Here is a 23,346-nt window from a genome sequence, read left to right as displayed (position 1 = left end):
TTATATGAACTGTAACTCAGTAAAATCTTTGAAATTGTTGCATTTTGTATTTTTGTTCAATGTACATACGGGGATGCCCCATGAATCTGCATATTGGATTTCAGATGTTGTAGTCATGAATTCAAGTTGAATGTTTTCCCTCATTTGCAGCTGTTGAGGGAGCAGAGGTAGTGGGATCGCCCCCTAACGTGGGCCTGAGGAGGAGTGGTCAGGTGGAGGGGGTGCGTCAAATGCACCACAACGCCCCTCGCAGTCAGATGGCCACGGAGAGGGACCTGCTGGCCTGGAGCAGGAGGGTGGTTGTCAACGAAGTCCAGCAAGGGGTCCTCCGGTGAGACTGACTGACTGGCTAACTAACCAGAGAGCCTACCTGAGATGGCCTTGAACCTTCTGTTCTAACCATTCCTGTCCATCCTCTTAAATTTGTGCCTAGGACTGTTTGTAAGATTGCCTAGGTAGATATCCCCCAGTGGCTGACTGAATCTGTGTTTTTGTGTTGTGTAGGGTGATGGAGGAGACCAGGCGGGCAAAAGGTGAGGTGGAGTGTTCCCTCTACAACACAGAGAGGAGGAGGAAACCTGTACTCAGTGCTCCTAAGGTGAGACTCTACACTACTGTCCCACAGCTCTATCTCTTTCAGAACAAATTTCCCCTTCCCTTTGTTGATTTATACCAGGTATTCCCAAACTGGGGTACGCCAAATAAAAATGTGATTCACATATATATATTTTTTACAATAATAATAATAAATTTCTTCACATTTTCAATCAGTCCATTTATATTTTCCAAAGGGGCTATACATTTAGGTGAGTTTTTTTTCTCTCGCCTGAGTAGCCTCGTTTCAATGCCAAAAATAAAATTAAACCATCTAGTGTTCAGCGAAATAACAACACAATGTCAAATACAGGTAGCCTAGTCAAATAGTTAACATCCAATCACATTAACCGTTACTCCCTCGCGGGAATTCCACTAACGGTCCATATGTAGCCAAACGTAGCTGCTGCTCATTCTGCAGTACTACACCTGCACCTGTTGACACAAGTTGTTCTGCTGCCACAAGCACATCCAATGCTAGCATCAGTAATTCCACATTTGTTGTTAGCCCAGCTAGCATGGACACTGACATTTGTGAATCTGATGCAGCCGAAGAGCTACTGACCCCTTACCCGGGAAAGCAACGAACAACAGACGGGGACGTTGGACCATCGAAGAGGCGCAAATATGATGAGAACTACATTGATTTGGGGTTCACTTATATTGGGACTAGTGCCTTTCCTCAGCCACAGTGTTATATGTGCAAAAGTATTATCTCACAACTCGATGAAACCTTCGCTCTTGCACAGACAATTAGAAACAAAACATGCCAATTTTGAAAAATGAGCCACGGAAGTTTTTTGAGCGAGAATTAAGACTACTTTCGAGTAATAATACATGTATAAAAGCAACAGACACCATTAATAAGAAGGGGCTAGAAGCGTCTTATATGATGAGCTACCAAGTGGCTAGGACAGGCAAGCCCCATACTATTGGACTTAATTCTTCCTGCTGCCGCAGCTATGGGTGGGGCAATTCTGGGGGAACAGGCCAAAAAGACTATACAGACAATGTCTTCATCAAACAACAGTTTCACGACGCATCAGTGACATGGCAGGAGATGTTTTGAAAATAATTACTGCTTCACATACAAGCCAGTGAATTCTATGCTTTACAGCTGGATGAGTCAACAGACGAGGTTGACCTGGCACAGCTTCTGGTATATGTCCGTTACGTTTATGGGGGGTCAATTAAGGAAGACATCCTCTTTTGCAAACCACTGGAAACCAGGACAACATGAGAGGATATTTACGCAGGTACTTTCCCGAAACGGATGACACAAACAACTGGATTAGTTATCCCTTTCATGCCCTGCCTCCAGTCTACTTACCGATATCTGAACAAGAGAGCCTCATCGAAATTGCAACAAGCGGTTCTGTGGGAATTTTTATCAGAAGCCACTGGCGGATTTCTGGATTGGGCTGCGCTCAGAGTATCCCGCCTTTGCAAATCACGCTGTTAAGACACTGATGCCCTTTGCAACCACGTACCTATGTGAGAGTGGATTCTCAGCCCCCACTAGCATGAAAACTAAATACAGCCACAGACTGTGTGTGGAAAATGATTTAAGACTGAGACTCTCTCCAATACAATCCAACATTGCAGAGTTATGTGCATCCTTTCAAGCGCACCCTTTTCATTAAACTGTGGTGAGTTATTCACAATTTTCAATTAACAAATAAAGTTTTATATGTAAGATGGATAAATAAAGAGCAAACTAATTTATTATTATTATTTGTGCCCTGGTCCTATAAGAGCTCTTTGTCGCTTCCCACGAGCCGTGTTGTGACAAAAACGCACACTCATTCTTATGTTTATTAAATGTATAGTGTGTGTGTGGCAGGCTTACAATGATGGCAAAAAACAACATTTGAGAGTGCTGACCCTGGTGCTAGAGGGGGTACGCAGCTGGAGGTTGAATGTTTGAAGGGGTACGGGACTATAAAAAGTTTGTGAACCACTGGTTTATACCAATAGCTTTACTTTATTTTCTATCATTTAACGACTTCTCACCCCTTTCCACCCTGTAGACTGTGGAGCAGGCTCCATGCAAGCGCTCCCTGCGGCGAACCCAGAGGAGGAAGAAGAAGCAGACCAGACCTGCACCAGCGTACCAGACCCGCTCAGCACGAGATCGCCGCCCTGTGGATAGGCGGAGGAACTCTGACAGCCAGATGGACTCAGACAGCGATGGAGAGGTGGGGGTTGTAGTCTGTTGTTCTTGGAAGTAGCAGAGGCCTTGGTGTTGTCATGTTAGAGGAGGTCTAATCATGTTTCCATGTGTCTACAGGCAGAGGAGCAGGCAGAGGCCAGTGATGCTTCCTCTGATGGGGAAGCACAGTGGCAGAGTGACAGCAGTTCCAGGTAAATGTCTATCATCTCCTAAACAGTCAAAGTTCAACCATAAACACTTTCCCAGGCGTTTCTTTAGATAACAGCAAATATTAGCCAGTTACGCTAACGTTAACTAGCTATTTAACCAAATGAGTGTGTAGAATTCCATGGCTGAATGCCTCTGCTCTAGATTCAACACAATTTTTTAAAGTCATTCCAATTAGCTACTGTTTTTGTTGTAGTTCTCAGGTCAAAAGATTAAAGAAAATGATCACAATTCTAGTACAGTAGCAGCTTGTGACTAGTTCATGTTGAACATGTATTAGAAGTATGCTAGATCTGATAGCTGTATGATTTTTTTCGTGAACTTTAATATCCGACCTGGCTGAGATGTTATTGTCTCCGTTTATTTGGTGTTTTCTTCCCCTCCAATCAAAATATGTTATACCTACAACCAAATGGAATGGGTTTTAAATTGAAGCATCTTTAATTTGGGTCAAATTTGAACAATTTCAAAATTTTAAATTAATCGTAGTTAACTACAGACCCATGCGATTTAACCAACAACAAAATAATAATTTTGACAGCACTACAAGATAGACATTTCCATACGCCTCTTCTTCCCCTCAGTGTCTCCTCCAGTGACTACTCTGATTGGACAGCTGATGCGGGGATCAACCTCCAGCCCCCCAAGCGTACCAGCAGAAGGCAGGTGCGGCCGCCTGTTGGCTCCAGCAGCTCGGAGGAGGCGGAGGGCCAGGGAGAGGAGGCCAGGAGGAAGCAGGCGGAGGAGAAGAAGAAGCCCAAGGAGACCAAACAGAAGGTGAGCTCACAGAATGTACAGTAGAGACATGGGCATTGGGCAGGGAATGGTGCAGCCAACAGGCTGCTTTAAAATGGTGTATCTCAGTTACTGGCTATACAGACTATAGTGCTTTTAGCTAGTTTATGTGCTGAGGCCTAATGACAGAGGGAAAGTTTCAGTTCCTTAGCATGTGTGATATTGCGGACTGTTTAACCCAGTCTCTTTGTGCTCAGAAACCCAGTTCGTCTCTGTCTCTGGCTGGCTGTGATGCAGAGGAATGGCTTCCCCCGTCCTGGATCATGGAGACCATCCCCCGACGCTCGCCTTTTGTGCCACAGATGGGTGATGAGGTAAGGAACCCTACTGCCTGATGGGCCATATGAGGTTCAGCAGAGTACCCCACAAAATATCTTCACATTTTGACATTAATCTCTACCGCATTTTATACGATGGTGCAAGGTTTGTGTCCTAGTTGATAGACATTGTGGCCTGTATGATGACCCTTCTCTTCCTATTGCTCACCAGCTGATGTACTTCAGGCAGGGCCACCAGGCCTATGTCAGGGCGGTGCGCAGGGCCAAAGCCTACAGCATCAACCCTCAGAAACAGTCCTGGAACAAGCTTAACCTCAGGGTAAGACCAACCCTCAACACTTACTCACACTGCTTCCTTTGTCTACTATATGTTATTTTATGTATTTTGTATGTCCTTCATGGATTCCATATCTTTAATGTGGCCTAGTGTTTTATTCCTCTTATCACCCCCTCTCTCTTTGTCTGTTTTCTCGTCATTCAGGACCAGGAGTCTGTGAAGGTAGTTGGTATCAAGTATGAAGTGGGGCCCCCCACCCTCTGTTGTCTAAAACTGGCCTTCCTGCACCCCATCTCAGGAAAAATGACCAATGAGTCGTTCTCCCTAAAGTGAGTCATCCATCTTATTCTTTTGTGTGAAAAGAATATAGCAATGAATGACATGTCCTTGTTCTCTCAGGTACCATGACATGCCGGATGTCATCGATTTCCTAGTGCTTCAGCAGTTCTATGACGAAGCTAAAGAGCACAACTGGCAGACAGGTTAGTGTTGCTTCCCTCTGCCACCCTCTCTCCAGCATGCAGAACACAAGCCTGTTAGAGGTTGTGCCCAGTTCACTCCCCTACCCGTTTATTTCCTACACTCCTCTTTGTTCGTGTGCCATGTAAGGAATGTGGTGCACTCTTCCACATGTTTGTATTCTGTGGGATGTATCGTTTCAGTTCATGCTCCCATACATCCGTGTGGTGATTCACGGACCAGCATGTACTGAAACAAGCATGATTTGTCCCTGCTAGGTATGCGCTTCCGGAGCATCATCGATGACGCCTGGTGGTTTGGCTCAGTGGAGGACCATCAGCCACTCCAGCCAGAGTACCCAGACAGCCTGTTCCAGTGCTACACTGTCAAGTGAGTCAATGTGTACCTTGCATCTCACTGGGTTAAATAGATAGAGATGATACTGTAGACCTCAGCTTACACAGTCTGGAGGGGTACGTCAGTGTTTGCCTCGATAGCTCATACTGTAGCTTACACCCAATAGGAGGAAAATATTAATGTCTTATGATACTGAATGTTAAGTTGCGATTTCTCTTCACTAGGTGGGATAATAGCGAGAGGGAGAAGATGAGCCCTTGGGACATGGAGCCCATTCCTGATGAAGGTTAGTATCACTGCTTCTATCAGTGGCTCCTCACCCATCTCAGACCATCTACTGGATAATGCAGTTTGAGTTTGCAGCCAGAATTTACACATTCAAATATCCCTCTAGCTAGCACACTCAATCACTTAACATAACACATGCAGTCTCTGTATTTAGTATGATACTTAAGATTTGGCTACGGTATTGATAGTGAGACTGAGCAGCCAGCCAATGACGCAATATGGTCTCCCTGACTGGCATGTTGTGTTCCTCCCCCAGCGGAGTTGCCAGAGGATGTTGGTGACGGGGTGGTGGTGACGGAGGAGGAGGTGAAGGCTCGCCTCTACAGCCCCCAAGAGGGGGAGTGGGGGGCTCACACACGGGACGAGGACTGCCAGAGGGTCATCTTTGGCATCGACGAGCTGCTCACACTGGGTATGTCACCGGTACCACACAGGAAGTCCTGCTTGTCATATTGGATGAATTGAGCCAAGGGTGACCCTGATTTTTAAGTCTGTCGATTGTAGTCGGAAGTGGTCTTGGATATGGCGTGGTATTGATTAATGCGTGTGACGTGTCGTGTTTGGGTAGACTTGGCCAAGGCATTTGCGTCACCAGTGGACCTGCGGGACTACCCTCTCTACTGCACTGTAGTGGCCTACCCCACTGACCTCAGCACCATCCGCAAACGGCTGGAGAACCGCTTCTACAGGTCAGCACTGGCCTTTCAGCCTGCACCCTGACACACTGCAGTACTTCAGAACCTACTCAGACCAACCACTCACACTGGAATAATCCTTCAAGCCAATTGTAGTTGTTGCTAATCCTCCAGTCAGCCCCATTGTATCTCAGATGTAATTTGGACTTGGGTATGTTCCAGTTTGAGGAGATCAGTGACTCTCACTCAGCTTATCCCCTCGGGATGTTCATCTCTCCTAGGAGGATCTCGGCTCTGATGTGGGAGGTGCGCTACATCGAGCACAACGCCCGTACTTTCAACGAGCCCCAGAGCCCCATCGTGGCAGCAGCCAAGGTGGTGACTGACGTGCTCCTCCGCTACATCGGGTATGAATGGTGTAGATTTCCCCTTTGTGAAATGGTGACTCATTAAGAACCTAGTTTTGACTGTAAATAAGACCAGCTGTTTTGTTGTTGTGTGTTTTTGTCAGGGACCAAAGCTGCACAGACATCTTAGATCTGTACCACAAGGTGAAGACGGAGCTGAGCAGTGGAGAGGATGAGGTGAAACATGAAGATGTGTGTGTATACACCTCGAGTTCATAGTGATATTTGAATTGTCTTGGTGATGTATTACGCAGTACTAAGAGTACATGTGTCTGTGTGTTGGTGTGCAGACTGCTGAGGTGGACATGGACTCTGACACTCCAGGGACCTCCACAGGACAACAGGTAAGGGAAGGATTAATCTCAAACATGGAGTATCCGTTGCTGTTGCAATGACTGGGATTCCTGTTCCCCATTATCTCACTTTTCCAATGTTATTCTGTATCAATCTAACTGGACACCTTCACACTCTCCCACTATCAGCGGGCCAATCCCAGTCCTAAGAAGCGTGGGGTGGTGTTAGATGTGCGTGCTTGGCGGGGCCAGTGTCGGGAACTGCTGCGGCGTATGATGGACGGCCCTGACTCTGAGCCCTTCAGACAGCCTGTGGACCTCTTCACCTACCAAGTAAGGAGGCTCTCCTCCTTCCTTGTTATCATAATCCCTACCAATTATATAACCCCTCACATACAGAAAGGATAACAGCCTGCTACAGGATTAGTGCCTTAGGATCTGAGTGCTTAACAATCTGACATGTTCCCCCACAGTGACATGTTAAAGCTGGAGTCAGTAATGGTGTAACTGACACGTTTGTCATATTACAACAACAAAGATATCACTAAAACAATGTTTTTTTCCCCCTTGGAAATCATTGCATATCATTGTACGTGCAATAGAACAGTAGAGTATGTATTACAATTTTTTGCAAGGTGCTGGAGGCTCTACCATTTCATAAACAATACGAAATGGGCTGGGGGCGAACAGTGGCACTGTTTTTCTAATGTGGATTCTAACATTAAAGGAAAATTCCACACATAAAACTATCTTTTGGTATAATCCATCGTTGATAGTCCCAAAGTGTTTTGCATGTCAGCGGTCACGTTTTCTATATATATATAAAACTTTCGAAATACAGCCGGTGTGATGCATTTTGCATCTCATGATGTGGCCAAACCCCACTTACAACAACTTGTATCTCAAACAGACAGTTTTAAAAAATGCTTGCTGTTTCCTCATAGAACATGTCATGGCTGAACTGGCCAATCAGTGGTCTACTCGCATTAATATTTTTAATGACCAGTAGATGCCCACACCATTATGTTGTTGGACTGTGCCCACAATCATTCCAACACAGAAAATCATATTTTTTAATTAACATCCTTAATCACCATTTTTGGAAGGAAAACTTTCCCTCTTATTGTAATTAATTCTAGGCAAATATCAGCCCCCGCAGAGAAGCACGAGATTGAACTTCACTCAACTTTGTAGAGTATTTTCCCCTTAGTTAACACTATAAATGTTTCCCTTTACTGTAGGAATTGTGATCGGATCAATGCAACATATTTTGTTGTAGGCAGAACGCATCGGAGTAGGATTCCATTGCATTGACACTAATGACTCAGCCCGTACTCTACACAGACCAGTGCGCCATAACCACTCAGAGCTCAAGTAGGCCTATTTTTTACATTTTAGTCATTTACCACACTCTTATCCAGAGATACTTAGTGCATTCATCTTAAGACTGCTAGGTGGGACGACCACATATCACAGGCATAGAAAGTACATTTTTCCTCAATGTAGTTATTAGTAGTCAGAGCTGTGCAAGGGCATAATTTTCTTTTGGGGGGGAGGGGGTGTATGTCAGGGTGAGGAGGAGGATTATTGAAGGTAGGGTTTCAGATGTTTTTGGAAGATTGGCAGGGACTCTGTTGTCCTAGCTTTAGGGGGAAGCTGGTTCCACCATTCGGGTGCCAGAACAGAGAAGAGCTTGAACTGGGCATCCGCATAGCAATGTCAGGAGAGTACGTGGTGCTACACCAGTGCAGACCGATCCTCTCCACGTCACCTGGTTGGAGCAGCCTGCCACGTAGGATACAATCCTAGGGGATACAGGTCTATAGTTTTTCACGGCAGATGAGTCGAGTGTTTCTTGAGGGGAACACCCAGTGGTCAGGGATGAGTTGAGGGAAGTGAGAAGTTCTCCAGAGATGTCATCTGGAGAGAGCGGGGAGAAGAGGTCAAGGCCAGTGGACTTAATAGGCTGAGTGAATGAGTAGCGGATGTCGTCAACCTTTTTTCAAAGTGGTTGACAAAGTCATCCACATAGAGGGAGAAGGTGGAAAATTGTTTCCTAGGGTTAGTCAGAAGCTTGGAACTTAGTGGTAGAAAGTGACTTTAGCAGCAGATACAGATGAAGAGAAGGGAGAGGAGGGAGTGAAAGGATGATAGTATTTGCTCAGCTGCCCGTAGCTCTGTTCTGTAAGCTCGCAATGAGTCACTTAGCCACAGAGCAGGAGGGGAGAGCTGAGCTGTCTTGGAGGAAAGGGGACAGTGCGAGTCATAGGATGCGGAAAGGGAGGAGAGTAGGGTCGAAGAGGCAGAATCAGAAGGGAGAGAGCGAAGATTGAGACTGCGCATGACCCTCTGGGTAGGGGCTGAGTGGGTAGGGTTGGAGGAGAGGGAGACAGAAAAAGGAAACACAGTAGTGATCAGAGACCTGGAGGGGGGTTGCAGTGAGATTAGTAAGTAAACAGCCTCTAGTAAAGGTGAGGTCGAGCATATTACCTGCCTTGTGAGTTGGAGTTGATTGGGAAAGGGTGAGGTCAAGAGGCAAGGAGGTGAATGAGAGTTCGAAAGAAATTTAAGGCAGACGTAAGGGGGTTGAAGTCGCCAAGTGCAAAGAGCGGTGAGCCATCGTCCAGTGACAGCATGCAATTCAAATGAGGAGCTGGACAGGTGAGAGAGAAAAGAGAATCTCCACTTAAGATAAATGAGTAGACCTGTGCCACCACCGCGACGACCAGATGCTCTTGGACTATGAGAGAAAACAGTCAGATGATGAGAGCTGCTGGAGTAGCAGTGTTCTCTGGGGTGGTCCATGTGCCCATCAGGGCCAAAAAGTAAAGGGACTAAAGGGCAGCATAGGCTGAGATGAACTCTGCGTTCTTGACCGCAGTTGCAAACGCTGCCAGAGACCCGGAATTCCACATGGGTTGTATAACTCTACAGCACCTTCTTTGTTTCAGCGACGGTCTTAGTTTTGCAACAAAACCGCCACTGACACAGCTGCCACTGAGAAACCAGCGGAGACTGAAGAACTAACACTAATTGCTAATTGCCTAGCAGAGGTGGAGAGCTCACCTCCCTGTACTAATTGCTGATTGCCTAGGAGAACAATTATACTTATCACTCCTGGATCAGGACTCCTCTAGCTATATGCAAATATACCATTGCCATCTATAGATCTGTGCCATTCACTTTGAACTGGACTGTTTACAGCATTACCGGTCTTGAGTAGATGCGCTTGTTTTGAGATCAAAGTGAGGGCTGCATGTAGCCACGTTGTGCACATTTGTTCATATCCTTTGCTAGTTAGTGAGTTATTAGCCCAGTTATATATTATTTGTAGTCAGCAATGGGGGAGTGATTGCTTCCTACAAGAGCACAAAATGTGTACATTTCTAGACCTTTGAAAAGCGAGTCGGGTAGAGAGCTTTTTCTTGTCTTAAAGGGGCAGTGTTGTATTTTGAGACCGGTAGCCAATAGGCAGAGGCTAACATTTGTCTTATTCTCTGTAATAATGGTATGGGAATAATAATGCATTTAATTTTGTAAAGTGGTTTCTTACATCAAACAACACAACGTTTTCAGTCACCTTGTCTGAAGGACAAGTGGATTAACAGGTTAATGTCAAGCCTTGCATATTTTTTTTTCTAAAATCTCATGGAATGTAGGCCTAAATTGAACACCAGACATTGGATGCTACTGTAGGCTGAATGATAGAACAGCTAGCCGAAAAATATAACTTGAGTGAACATTGCTTATAGGTCATATTTCATAGAAATCTGGAAACACTGGACAGTTACTTTGTGGTTTCAGATGTCCTAAACACTGCACTCTCTCCCTCCTCTCCCAGGACTATCGAGACATCATAGACACTCCCATGGACCTGGGGACTGTAACAGAGACTCTGATCATCGGGAACTACGAGAACCCCATGGAGTTTGCCAAAGATGTCCGCCTCATTTTCAGCAACTCCAAGGCCTACACGCCCAACAAGAAGTCACAGGTTAGTGTAATGATTCTGACAAGATTTTCAATGAGGATACATTTTTTGGGTTGCACCTCAACTAACGTTGATTGGTTGAGTGCCCTTGAGTTCTTTTCAAGATTCAAGGGGGGAAAGAAATGCAGTGGGTCAGCTGTATCTCAACAATTTATAACCCTGACCCTTATACAGTGCCTTCAGAAAGTATTCACACCCCTTAACTTTTTCCACGTTTTCTTGTTACAGCCTGAATTTACATTGATACAATTGAGATGTCACTGGCCTACACACAATACCCCATAATATCAAAGTAGAATCAGGTTTTTATACATTTATACAAATTAATATAAAATTAAAAGCTGAAATGTCTTGAGTCAATAAGTATTCAACACTTTTGCATCGCAGTGCTAGCTGTGCCACTAGAGATTCTTGGTTCGAGTCCAGGCTCTGTCGCAGCTGGCCGCGACCGGGAGACCCATGGGGCGGCAAACAATTGGCCCAGCGTCTTCCGGGTTAGGGGAGGGTTTGGCCGGCAGGGATATCCTTGTCCCATCGAGCACTGCGACTCCAGTGGCGGGCCTGGGAGCAGTGCACGCTGACACAGTCGCCTGGTGCGCTGTGTTTTCTCTGACACATTGGTGTGGCTGGCTTCCGGGTTAAGTGGGTATTGTGTCAAGAAGCAGTGCGGCTTGGTTGGGTTGTGTTTCGGAGGACGCACGGCTCGCCCTTCGCCTCTCCCGAGTCCGTACGGGAGTTGCAGCGAAGAGACAAGACTGTAACTACGAATTGGATCCCACGAAATCGGGGAGAATACCGGGGGTAAAATTAATTATAAATTATTATATAAATAAAAGCTTTTTTTTCCTTAAAAAAAAAAAGTATTCAACTCCTTTTGTTATGGCTGAACCAGACTTGTGGAGGTCTACAATTTATTTTCTGAGGTCTTGGCTGATTTCTTTAGATTTTCCCATGATGTCAAGCAAAGAGGCACTGAGTTTGAAGGTAGGCCTTGAAATACATCCACAGGTACACCTCCAATTGACTCAAATGATGTCAAGTAGCCTATCAGAAGCTTCTAAAGCCATGAAATCATCTGGAATTTTCCAAGCTGTTTAAAGGCCCAGTCAACTTAGTGTATGAAACTTCTGACCCACTGGAATTGTGATACAGTGAAATAATCTATCTGTAAACAATTGTTGGAAAAATGACTTATGTCATGCACAAAGTAGATGTCCTAACCGACTTGCCAAAACTATAGTTTGTTAACAAGAAATTTGTGGAGTGGTATATAAACAAGTTTTAATGACTCCATCCTAAGTGTATGTAAACTTCCAACTTCAACTGTACTTACCCAGAAAGGTGATTCTAACATGCATTGACTCAGGGGTGTGAATATTAGATTCCTGCATTTCATTTTCAATACATTTGCAAAAAATTCTCAAAACATGTATTTGCTTTGTCATCATGGGGTATTGTGTATATAATTTTGAATTCAGGCTGTAACAACAAAATGTGGAATAATGAATACTTTCTGAAGGCACACTGTGTTTTGTGAGAGAATGCTATTTTTGATCTTCATTGTTTCATCTTTAGATCTACACCATGACCCTGAGCCTATCAGCCTTCTTTGAAAGACAAATCATCTCCATCATCTCGGATTACAAATCTGCAGTCCAGAACCAGCGGAGGAAGAGTCGCCAGAGTGTCAGCTACAGGAAGAGACTGCACAGCGGAGGCAGCTCCCTTGCCACCAGCCAACCCTCCAGGTACTGGCCTGGCTGGAACCCCTCTCTACAACTCTTAAATCCACTGTAATAACCCCAACTATTATGTACCATTCCTTGTAGGATCTATTCAGATTCCATCTAAAACACTATGTCTTGGTGTCTCTTTAACTCTAGTCCTAAAGGGAAGCACAAGTCAAGGAAGAAACCAACACCAAAAGAATTACAGACCTCATCCAAGAAGCGGTCTCGCAGGCCATCTCAAGGTAACACTCTTGTCGTGAGTGTATGTTTGTGTCGCTGTGTGGCGGTATGTGTTTTAGAGAAGTGTGAAATGTGGGTTGGGTGGTTACGTGACGTGCTGCTGTTGTTGCAGCGTCAGAGACGAGCAGCGTGATGGTGGATGAGGACAGCCAACCCTCGTCATCGTCTAACTCAGGGACAGGAAGCCACAGTGGGGGTCCAGGGGCCGACCGTGTCACCCGCAGCCAAACCACTCCCGTCAAGAACTCAGGTATTACTACACAGGGTAACCAACACCAGCAGGCAGTGGATAAATAGTCATTCATAGATAGAGCTGTTTCACCAAGCTATCTAGACAAATGTATGATTTTGCCAACTGCTTGAATGTTTGGAGTCAGCCTGGTTAAATCACAGCAGTTAATGACATCATTACTATGTTTTCACTGCTGCCAAAATCACACAATTAGAAAGGGTTATCATGTAAGTCTACTTGGCAGCAGTTACTGGAGGCTACTTTAGTAGGTGTTGCTGTGCTATGTTTAACAGGGAGGCATTGTGTGCCTCTCTCTCTCCCCCCAGAGGGTAACAGACCTCTCACTAACGGCACCAGACAGAGCCACAGGAGACGAGTGCTGCAGGAGGATGAGGGAGAGGGATCTGGAGGATCCAATAGCTCATCTTCGTCATCGTCTTCCTCATCTTCCTCATCATCCTCCTCCTCCTCCTCATCAGACAGTGAGTCGGACAGTGAGTCGGAGGTTGGAAAGTTTGTGGACGGGGGAGATCACGACTACAGCAAAGCTCCCCGCTTAAAAATGGGCCTCAAGGGCAAGATGGCCGTCTCTGGGAAGAGGATGCTGGAAGAAGAGGAGGCTCCAGAAAGAGCCAAGAGAGCACGAGTCCAGGCAGAGGAGCAGGAAGAGGAGGATGAAGACGAACAAGGTGAAGACGAGGAGGAAGAGGGGGAACAGCCACCGCAGCAAGAGGAAGGGAGGGCGCCTGAGAACGAAGAGGAGGAGCCTGAGGACGAAGAGGAGCCTGAGGAAAAGGAGGAATCAGAAGAGGAGGAGGACTCAGAGCAGGGTGAGGGTGGGGCAGAGGGCGGTCAGAAAAGCAGCAGCCGCAGTAAGTCTGGTCAGGTGAACACTCGGAACCAGGGCCGCAGGACAGTGTTGTACAACGACGAGTCAGACGACGAGTCAGGGACCACAGAGGACCCACTCAACCTAGGCATGTCCCGCTCAGGACGGGTACGGCGCATGACCGAAAAGGCCCGGGTCAGCCACCTTATGGGCTGGAACCACTGACTCACACAGCCCTCTCAAACCACCTTAAACTGGGCCTTCTAACCCCTACCAACCACCTATCTACCTTACCCACCAGGAGTGAGACTGGAGACTGTACAATTGACTAAATTAATACTTCAGGGATTTTGCTTTACTTTTTTTATTGATTTTTGTATCATTTTGCTTTGTGTACGAGACTGTTTACGACTCTACTGGCAGTGGTGCTCCTTATCTTGCCAAGGAATCTCCCTCCCTGGTCTTCAAAGCTACTCATCAACATGGACCCAAAAGTCAACTCACTCACCTCCGCCTTACTTACTGCTCTCCTGGGCCTTAAAGACTCCTCTTACTCCTCCGCTTCTATCAACTCATAACTCTTCTCCTTCTCATCCTCAGTTTTCCTCCCCATCTTTCTCTTACCCTCCTCCTCACCTCCGATCTTCCTGATCATACAACAACAAAGGTTCAAGAGATGCCAAAAACTGGTGCTCATATGTTATAGCTCAAGGAGACTAAGCTCTGCTGTCCTCTACATCTGGATGACAGACAGACTGATGCTCCCTTTACTTCTCTCTGTTTGTGTTCTGTCTGAACAGTACAGTACATCTCTCCCTAAATGACCCTCATCCACATGACCCCCTCTCAGTGTTGGGTTTTCTGATTGACGCTAACCCTCCCACTATGCTTCATCCTCCCCAACCCCCATCCTTCACTTTGGGAGGTCAACTCTGGTGTGCTCATTCACTGCATTAATTAATCTATTTTTAGGCATCCAGGCTAGGTCTTAGAGGACTGCTGTGTCTGTGGGTTTTAGTTCTCAGACTTTATCTTTGCGTGGGAACTTATTGATTCTAATTAGTTGAGGTGGTGACTTCTTTCATCATTAATTATGTCCACTCATAAAATGCTGCATGCCTACAATACAATGTTCCGCCATTGAATCAGAGGCAGACGTACCTCCTTAGTTAACTCCTGGGCCACTGAATGTTTTCAATACTATATCCCCCGTAATCCTTATCAATTCTATAGAGTTTGTATATTTGCACATACAATAGGTAAATAGAGGCTTTGCCGTATCCTCTTCCTGTAGTGTGTGGTTATTATGGTTGAGTGATGTCTAGTATGGTAGCTAGTGTATTGAAAGAGTGTGGGTAATTGGAAAGGAGAAATGCAAAGCGATTGTATAAGGGTCTACCATTGAGTTCTATTTCTATTGGTCGGAACATACTTTCATTGATCTAAATCAAATGCACACATTAATTTATAACTTCCAGGGCACTGTCCTTCAACCCAGCATGTTCAAACCAGTCATTGGTTCAAACACAAACCAAAGTGCATCATGGTACTTTGGAGAGAGGCTCGCCCATAGCAACCACTCACTTCCACCTCATACTGAAAAGGACATTTTTTTACTACAGAAATATTTATATTTTTTCACTGTATTATACACTTTGCAATTATTCCTTAGCTAATATTAATGATGGTGAAATGTTTGCACATGTATCTATTGTATGTGGCAGCTGAATTTGAGATGGCTTTTGTTGGGCTGAGTATGCTATCCTGCCCTCTGATTTTACTCTTAATCACAATATTGGATGACCAGACAAGCCACAAAGAGCAAAGGACAGATTTCGCTCCATGCAGTTCTAAGCAACGAATGACTTTTTATTTGTGTGTACAAAGCGCAGATAAATTGTGCCAATAATATTCAACACATTTGCATACAAATACACCTGTTCTGGGCTGTTTTGTGATAGATTGTTTTGTTGTGGTGAGCATTATTGAACCAGAGGGTTGTGTTTGCTTGGTCAAAGGTCGGAGGGTCCGACACAGCTAAGCCACTTGGCAACGTTGCCTGAGAAACAGAAACCAAGGCTACAGACAGCCAGGTTCTCTTCTCTCCTTCCACTTCCTAACATAAGGTGCTCTGTGTGTGTCATACGCTAAGTGTTCCAGGACTTAGCCCTCTGCTCCTCATTCCCCCAGGATCCACCCGGCTCCACTTCCCCATGATTCCCCTACTACACTCTGGTTTAGGGTCTCTGAAATACACCTTAGGTGTCATCTGATGGGCCATGCTACTGCTAGTCATGTTGCCACACTAGGGAAAGAGATGGGACTGCAATCAAGGTTTTCGTTAGTTAATCGCGAGACAGCAGTAACTCGTCTGCAAACTGTGTGGGTATAGTTTGAAAAGACATCACTTGGGCCAATGGATAAATCCCTACTCAATAATTTGTGAACATGTTCTCTTAATATAATAGATGGTAAATGGACTTGCCTTTAAGCAGCAGATTAGTAATTTCTGAATCCAGCAATGATGACATTCTAGGTGTAATAATAAACGTGACTTTTTTTCTACACAATATTTTTGATTGTGTTTGTTTTTTTAAATAAAGGAGCGACATAGATTTTCTCCCAACTTGGTGCCCCTGGTATTTGGCTCATTCCGTCACATTCTCTAAACACAATACAAACATGCCCACTTTAATCACCATAGAAAACATGATATATAATGTTCTGTCACTTCTCATGGCAAAATGGTACTGTGAATTCACACTTCCTCTATGTGTTTCAGCCATTTTCTCCTGTACCTCATTTGTTTTCCCAGACCCCATGCTGTTGACGTGTTATTGTTTGAGTCATCACGGCAGGATTTTCACATCCTGCCAGTCAACACACTTGGCACAAGCTGAGCTGCCACTCTTCACCAGGCCCTGTGTATTCCACAATAGCCACTCTTGTCTGGCTGTTTAAAACCTATCCCTGGCTTGGTGAGTCATCTCTGGCTGCCCCCTCAAAGAGCCATGATGATGAGTCATAAAGATGCACCATGGGCCATATCTCTGCAGTGATGTCAGTCCCACCCGCCTCTGCCCCTGACTACCCCACACCACTGTCCCACAGTTACCTGCTCTATCTCAGAGAGAGTGAGGAGGAGGAGTAGCAGCCTACGTGTTGGATAGGGTATGGAAGCTAGGAGGAGAGTGGACAAGTCTGGTGATATGGTTGGTTGGTTGGTTATCAGCCAGTTAGCCTTGTGATGGAGGTACCTCCACTAGATAATGCACTGAAGACTGGAGAGATGAGTCAGACACTCAGCTAGCAACAATACTTAACACTCCTCTGACGCATGGTGCTTCAGCACGCCCAGAAAGACTGCAGTGGTGTTGAGGGTCTCTGGATGGAAACAGGCAAATGTATCAATTTGGGCTATTATAAAAGTGTAAAAATATAAAGTGTTACTTCCTCTGGAATGCTGAAGTCACCTCCTGTCAGAAAGCCATGATAATTACATTCAACATCAACCAGATACTTTTCACTCCAGGGCAATCAGCATCACTGTCTAGAGGCTGTATGCAAGTAATTGAGGATGTTTAAATGTATGAGGTTTATTATCAAAATGACCATACAAATTGAGCAAATATTTGATTATGAATGGGGATACAGAGATCATGAAAATGCATGATGTTTCTCTACCGATACATGACAGTAGCTCCAGATAAAGTTCCGATGAGACAAAATGATTATACCTAAAGAATCCCAACATAGATTACTGTATTACAATTTACAATCAACGCTATGGTATATGAGAAGTACCAGATTACTGCACAGTTACATTTACATTAGACTTTCATCTATATCGAATTGGAGAATCACACATACATCCGATACATCTATAGTTGACTAATTAACAACAAGGTTGCGAACGTTTACATTGTGCTTCAGATTCAATTGCCCGTTTGGGTAACTCACCTACTGCCACGCCTGTGCTGAAAATACATTTTGTGGGTCTTTTACAAATGACCTCTTGGGTATCTTTTACAATGAAATGGCAAACAGAAATAAGTAACAGTGAATCTATGTTTGCTGTGAGTGTCATTCTGTCTCACAGTTACAACTTAGATCTCTAACTGTTACTTCTAAATACTACCACATAACGAAACTGAGGGGTGATAGTTTAAAACACTTTGGAATCTGTCTTTCATCTTAACAACCCTGATTTCGCCCTGATATATTCATGTAGTCACTCATTAGACACTCAAACATTTACCAAGGATGCAATCAGACATTAACACCCAGAAAACAAATCAATATGTACTCTATGCCACATTTTCCCAAGACCTAAGCACAGCTGATGATGTCATATCAAGATTTGTGACGTTACAATACAATATTAAAGGTAGATTCAGCGATATGACAGCATAGTGGGTCAATTTCCCGCAAGAACTAAGAGCGTTAAAGCGTGAGGCTCAACTTCTCTGGTGTTTCAGTGCACTGACTACAATGCTGTGAACAGCTTAAAGCAAACCTGTGCACATGCGCAAATACTGTGTGTGACTAGTCTTGCATCTCAATATTTTTGGGGGATAATGTTTTAAATTGAACCTTTATTTAAATAGGCAAGTCAGTTAAGAACAAATTCTTATTTACAATGACTGCCTACCAGGGAACAATGGGTTAACTGCCTTGTTCAGGGGCAGAACGACAGATTTCTACCTTGTCAACTCAGGGAATCAATCCAGCAACCTTTCGGTTACTGGCCCAACGCTCTAACCACTAGGCTACCTGCTGTCCCTGTGGTGTTGCTCATGGCAAAGTCATTTAGCTGAGTCTACCTTTAAACACAAGTATGATCACTTCAAGAAAGTTAATTCACTTACATTCGTGAAGAACAACTCATCAGGTTTTCTCTAAAATACAGCACAGTTTTTAGGCTTGATCAGATACTGTCTAATTTGAACATAATGTGTTGTGATTTTGGTCTACATCAACTATGGTATGTCTAATTATTTTGAAGTGTTTATACCTTCATCCACTGCAGCATACTTGCCCGTCCTCTACCTCACTATAGTATATGATAAGAAATGTTCAGTCAACTGTTCATACAGTATTTCTGTCATGTTTGAACAACTTTGTCATTCATTGACAGTACAGGATCCCCATGTCACAGGAAGGTAACAAAGACAAAGCCTAGCCTGCTGCTGCAGCTGAAACAGCCACGTAAACTGTAATTTCCCTCTGTGACATTTTCCCTTGCAGCTTGCTCTCAGTGAGTAATCAGCTATTCTCTCTCCCATTCAAAACATTTTTCATTTGAAAAGAGTGACGTGGTGGCCTTTATCCAAAGATAAAGCTCCAACTCTCCCCATTTTGTGTCCGCTGTCTCACGTCATAGGCAGCGTCTTTTCAAAGCATTGAACAAATTGCGCTCATGCCTCTTTTCTTTTTTAAATCAATTTTGTGCCTCTGGATACAGAGTAGAACCATATAGAATGCAGCCCACATGCTCTCCCCCACTCACATGCTGGGGCTACACCAGGCCGGTCTGCATGTGGACATGTAAAGGGTAGGGGTGGTAAAGCAGGGGTGGCTGTGCTGCCTGGGGAATGTAGTAGCTGCTGAATATGGGATCAGCCATGTATGGCGCAGGCTGGTAGAAGCAGGTGACGTTGGCAGTGTTGGGGATGGCGTTCTGTTCCCCCAGCACCCTCAGGGCCAGGACAGTGATCATATTGAGTGTCTGCCTCCTCTCATGTCCCATCAGACACACTGTACTCTCATCTATCACCCGACGCAGGGTCATCAGATAGTCATACTTGCTCGTCTCCTCGTCGCCAACAAAGTGGCAGCGCAGGTAGGCCTCGATCTTGCGCTGCTGCTCGCTAACGTCAGGAAAGTCAATAAAGAAGCGGGAGCACATGTAGCGCTCTAGGGACTTGATCTCTGTCTCGCTGGCTGGCCTGAAGTTCCTCACCAGCAGGTCACTATACTTCAGAAGCCCACCTCCTCTGATCTCCTCTGGGTTATGGGTGGCAATCAGTCGGAAACGCAGATGATCCAAGGCTTGCTCAAAGTCCCCATACATGCACTCTGCTACCACAGTGATGCTGGCCTTGTCCCTTGGGGCCGAACTTGCCCCTGCCCGTGGACAGACTGTGGTTGTCTCTGGTGGCACTAGTTCCTGAGTAGCAGCAGGTTCAGTCTCTGGGACTCGGTTCGCTGTTGTTTGAAGGGACAATGATTCCTCAGAAGCATCTGAGTCTGGAGGCTTTTTTGAATATTTCACCCTGACTATTTGTTCTACGGTACGGGGTGAGATGTTTTTATCCTGGGATGAAACGGCTGGAGTAAGGTGGTCTGTGAATGTTTTAGTGCCCTCTGCGTTCCTTTGTCTGGACCCTGAGGAAGATGAATAATGGCCTTGATCAGTGTCTAATAAAGAGTGATTTGGTTGAGGTGTTGGAGGTATTTCTATAGGCTCAAACAGCTGTGTTGTAAGATCTGACAAATCTTTTAACAAAGACCATTTTTCAGGGAGTGATGAGATGCTGCTCATCTTCCGTGACATCTTCCTTGGTGGTTTAGGTGAGGGGCAATAGTCAGGGACAATTCCCTGGGATGTATTACAGGTTTTCTTGGCTGGCGGAGGGAATAAATGTTCAAGATGTACGTTTTGTGTGACAGCAGTGCAGGATTGGGATGTGGATTGAGGCATCACTTGAAGTTGCTCTTGCACTGAGTTCTCTGAGAGCAACACTGGGGATGGCTTGATGTCTTTTGACTCAGAGATCAGTGACTCCTCTATGTTACTTTGAGGGTTTACAGATATATTTGACACCAGAGGTTCCATCACGTCTGTCAATATTTTGGAGGAGGATATAAGTGAGGGATAATCTGTATTCTGAACAAATTGCATTTTTTCCTCTACTCTTATCTCAAGTACTGTATCAACCTTTACCACCTCCTCCTCTTCTACCTCTTCCTCATTCTCCAGAGTTCCAAGGTCTAGCTCTGCTCTCTCTATCTCTAACACTTCCAGTGGCTCTTGTTTTCCAGTTGCATGCACATTCATCGGATGCGATGATTCTTCCTCTTGAACAACAACCTGTTCACTGTGGCACGGACTGTCAGCGAAGCGAGTCATCATTGAATCTTTGTCTTTATCCTCTTTTAGATTCTCAGAGGTGGAAGAATACTGGGGTACCATTATGGTTTTCTCTGCCCCTCTATCTGGATGTAACACAATGCCATTGTGTGACTCCAATCCCTCACACTGAACTCCTTGCCTCCTCTCAGTCTCCCAGTATGACTCCAGCATACGGTCCAATATAATCTGGAAGGAGTCCACACTGAACTCAAACTGGCGTCGCAGGGAACTTACAAACCTGAGCCCCACTGTTTTACCCCTGTTATTGGACAGTGAGATAAGGCTCCAGCGGTCGTGCTCATTGAAGACCTTGACCATCTTCTGTACGTAGGCCTCCTTCATGGTGAGGCAGGTGATCTTGCGTCTGTTAACCCCACGAGGAAGGAGGTCACGCAGGCTGCCCAGCACCACCTCCTTGATGACCTGGAAGTCCTCCTGTCTGGGCAGCTCCACTCCAAAGATGATGTCCAGGTCTCTGTAGCCCGTGCCGTTGTCCCTGACCATCACATGGCTGGCGGTGGAGCCATTGAGGCGGATGTCTCTGACCCTGATCTCCCTCTCCAACAGCCGGTCCTTCACTACGTGGATGATGTCCTTGGGTCTAACCTCCAGGGTGGGGAAGTTTCCTCTGCCGTGGATGGGTATTACCTCTGTCAACACCTGGTCCAAAGTCTGGACTTGCTCCAGAGTCAAATTGTGGAATCTTCTATCCATTTGGAGATCAATTATCTTGGGTTTAACTGCAAAAGGAGACAATATTGTATTTGGAAGAAGCTGGGTAATTTCATGCAACAAAATGTGTGTTCAATGGGAAACATTTGAATGTGTTTTATGACAAGTGAAGAAATACTACTAAGTAATTCATAGTATCATTCATTCACATTGAGTTCAGGGGTGTCTGAAACACAAGAGACACCAAAGACACAGATTGCACAATTAAAAACTAAAAAATATGTCTTGTTACTACTAAGCATAAGAGCGGTACACGCACACAGATACACATGCACACAGGGGGGTGGAAGATGTAAAATAAAAAATTCAACAGGAAGGTGACCAGCTTGGAACTTTCTCTTAGAGGATAAGTAATATGACTGAGCATACCTTGACCTTGTTTGCACTTGATCCTGTGATTTGAGGTTATAATGGTTTTATTGTCAACTTAGTAATTGACAAATGAACTCATTGACTAATACTCTTGTGTATAAACAAATCAATAAGGCTATGTAAACATTTTAAAACGATATCCCACAAATCTGGTTAGTTTACTTTTACAGATTTAACTTGAACAGTGGTGGGAGCTCAACACATGGGGTATATATAGTCTACTTTCCCTCATGTTCCAAAAGTTTGCAAGGACAGTTCTTATGGAATCCATCATGTACTAGAATAATAGTCGCATGCTGCAGAATTCTGGTCTCATGTGCAACACCATCTCGCCAGCCCGCCCGCCTGCTCCCACTCTTTAGATAACCGTATGAGTCATACAGTCACTGAATAAAGCACCTCTCGCTGCGTCTTCTCTTGGATTTTCTGCATGCATGTAAAAAACATAGTCGCCACTTCTCACATATTCACAATTTCTTGTTGTATATTTGAGACATTTGCAATACAAATATTGTATAAAGGCTAAAGCCGGGAGTGTTGTTCTTGATAATCAGATTCGATCTAGTAAAATATTGTGTAGGCTAGCCTATCAATCAGTTCTCTTGAGTTTTTATTTTATTTTACATTCATTTTTAGCCTATACTCATCGAAATGATGCTGCATGTGCACAGTCTATGCAATTTACCAAAATAATATTTACAAACCCGTTATTAGTCTAGTAAACACTCACAGACTACGTAGGCTATATAAAAATGATTAACAACAAATATTTTATTGAACAGAAACTAATAAAATAGCCTATTTAAAATAAAAAATAAAACATGTTGAGTTTAGCCTACACCTATTCTTCCACGTCTTCACCTGATGCAATATTGTAAGGTATAATTTACACACTGGCCAACACTGTTTGCTATTGTTTAATCAATCCGTGGGCAATGCATTTCATTAGCCTACCAAATGTGCATTTGATTGATATTGACATAAAAAAAATAATAAGCACAAATCTTATGCATTTCGAAATGATTCCTGTATTAAATGTAGCATGACAATGATCATACAATTAAATCATAGACTTTAGCCTACTCACCTGACTGCTGGGGAAAGGGTATAACTTAGCCAAAGTATAGTAAGCAAAACAACAATAAGTGATATCCAACAGGTTAAATTGGGATCTCCGACCTGTATACACCGTGCACAGTGCGCTATTATCTTTAGAAGATGTAGGTTCGTGCTTGATCGCTGTCCAACCCAACACGACAGTGGCGCTTAAGGAAACAAACTGAAGTTCTACAGCGCACTGTTTTCTCTCAGCTGTGAGCGTA

At 44.6% G+C, this 23,346-nt stretch overlaps 2 protein-coding genes across 5 annotated transcripts in view; one reads left to right on the top strand and one right to left on the bottom strand.

Moving 5' to 3' along the window:
• LOC129868583 (bromodomain and WD repeat-containing protein 3-like) overlaps window positions 1-16,357 on the top strand; it is a 28,803-nt gene extending 12,446 nt beyond the window's left edge. For 2 of the 4 annotated variants that reach the window (XM_055942691.1, XM_055942693.1), the window contains 22 exons: window positions 151-331; window positions 505-598; window positions 2,625-2,792; window positions 2,885-2,958; window positions 3,559-3,751; window positions 3,967-4,083; window positions 4,259-4,366; window positions 4,529-4,653; window positions 4,724-4,806; window positions 5,062-5,173; window positions 5,365-5,426; window positions 5,685-5,840; window positions 5,997-6,117; window positions 6,345-6,470; window positions 6,575-6,647; window positions 6,761-6,814; window positions 6,953-7,096; window positions 10,605-10,757; window positions 12,330-12,502; window positions 12,638-12,726; window positions 12,837-12,974; window positions 13,283-16,357. In XM_055942691.1, the coding sequence (XP_055798666.1) occupies window positions 151-331; window positions 505-598; window positions 2,625-2,792; window positions 2,885-2,958; window positions 3,559-3,751; window positions 3,967-4,083; window positions 4,259-4,366; window positions 4,529-4,653; window positions 4,724-4,806; window positions 5,062-5,173; window positions 5,365-5,426; window positions 5,685-5,840; window positions 5,997-6,117; window positions 6,345-6,470; window positions 6,575-6,647; window positions 6,761-6,814; window positions 6,953-7,096; window positions 10,605-10,757; window positions 12,330-12,502; window positions 12,638-12,726; window positions 12,837-12,974; window positions 13,283-14,010 (3,272 nt within the window). In that variant the 3' untranslated portion in view covers window positions 14,011-16,357. Of the gene's footprint in view, window positions 1-150; window positions 332-504; window positions 599-2,624; window positions 2,793-2,884; window positions 2,959-3,558; window positions 3,752-3,966; window positions 4,084-4,258; window positions 4,367-4,528; window positions 4,654-4,723; window positions 4,807-5,061; window positions 5,174-5,364; window positions 5,427-5,684; window positions 5,841-5,996; window positions 6,118-6,344; window positions 6,471-6,574; window positions 6,663-6,760; window positions 6,815-6,952; window positions 7,097-10,604; window positions 10,758-12,329; window positions 12,503-12,637; window positions 12,727-12,836; window positions 12,975-13,282 lie in introns of all 4 variants that reach the window. The other 2 variants (XM_055942690.1, XM_055942692.1) reach the window with 1 other exon arrangement.
• A 999-nt stretch (window positions 16,358-17,356) lies between these two features.
• Window positions 17,357-23,337, bottom strand: LOC129868584 (uncharacterized). Its single transcript, XM_055942694.1, has 2 exons — window positions 23,112-23,337; window positions 17,357-21,660 (listed from the first exon to the last, which is right to left on the bottom strand). The coding sequence occupies exon 2, from the start codon at window positions 21,632-21,634 to the stop codon at window positions 19,304-19,306; it is 2,331 nt and encodes a 776-aa protein (XP_055798669.1). The 5' UTR covers window positions 21,635-21,660; window positions 23,112-23,337; the 3' UTR covers window positions 17,357-19,303.
• Window positions 23,338-23,346: the final 9 nt, after the last annotated feature.

The sequence above is a fragment of the Salvelinus fontinalis genome, chromosome 13 (genome assembly GCF_029448725.1).
Source record: "Salvelinus fontinalis isolate EN_2023a chromosome 13, ASM2944872v1, whole genome shotgun sequence".
Classification (NCBI taxonomy): Eukaryota; Metazoa; Chordata; class Actinopteri; order Salmoniformes; family Salmonidae; genus Salvelinus; species Salvelinus fontinalis.
This window is presented reverse-complemented; position numbering and strand designations above follow the sequence as displayed.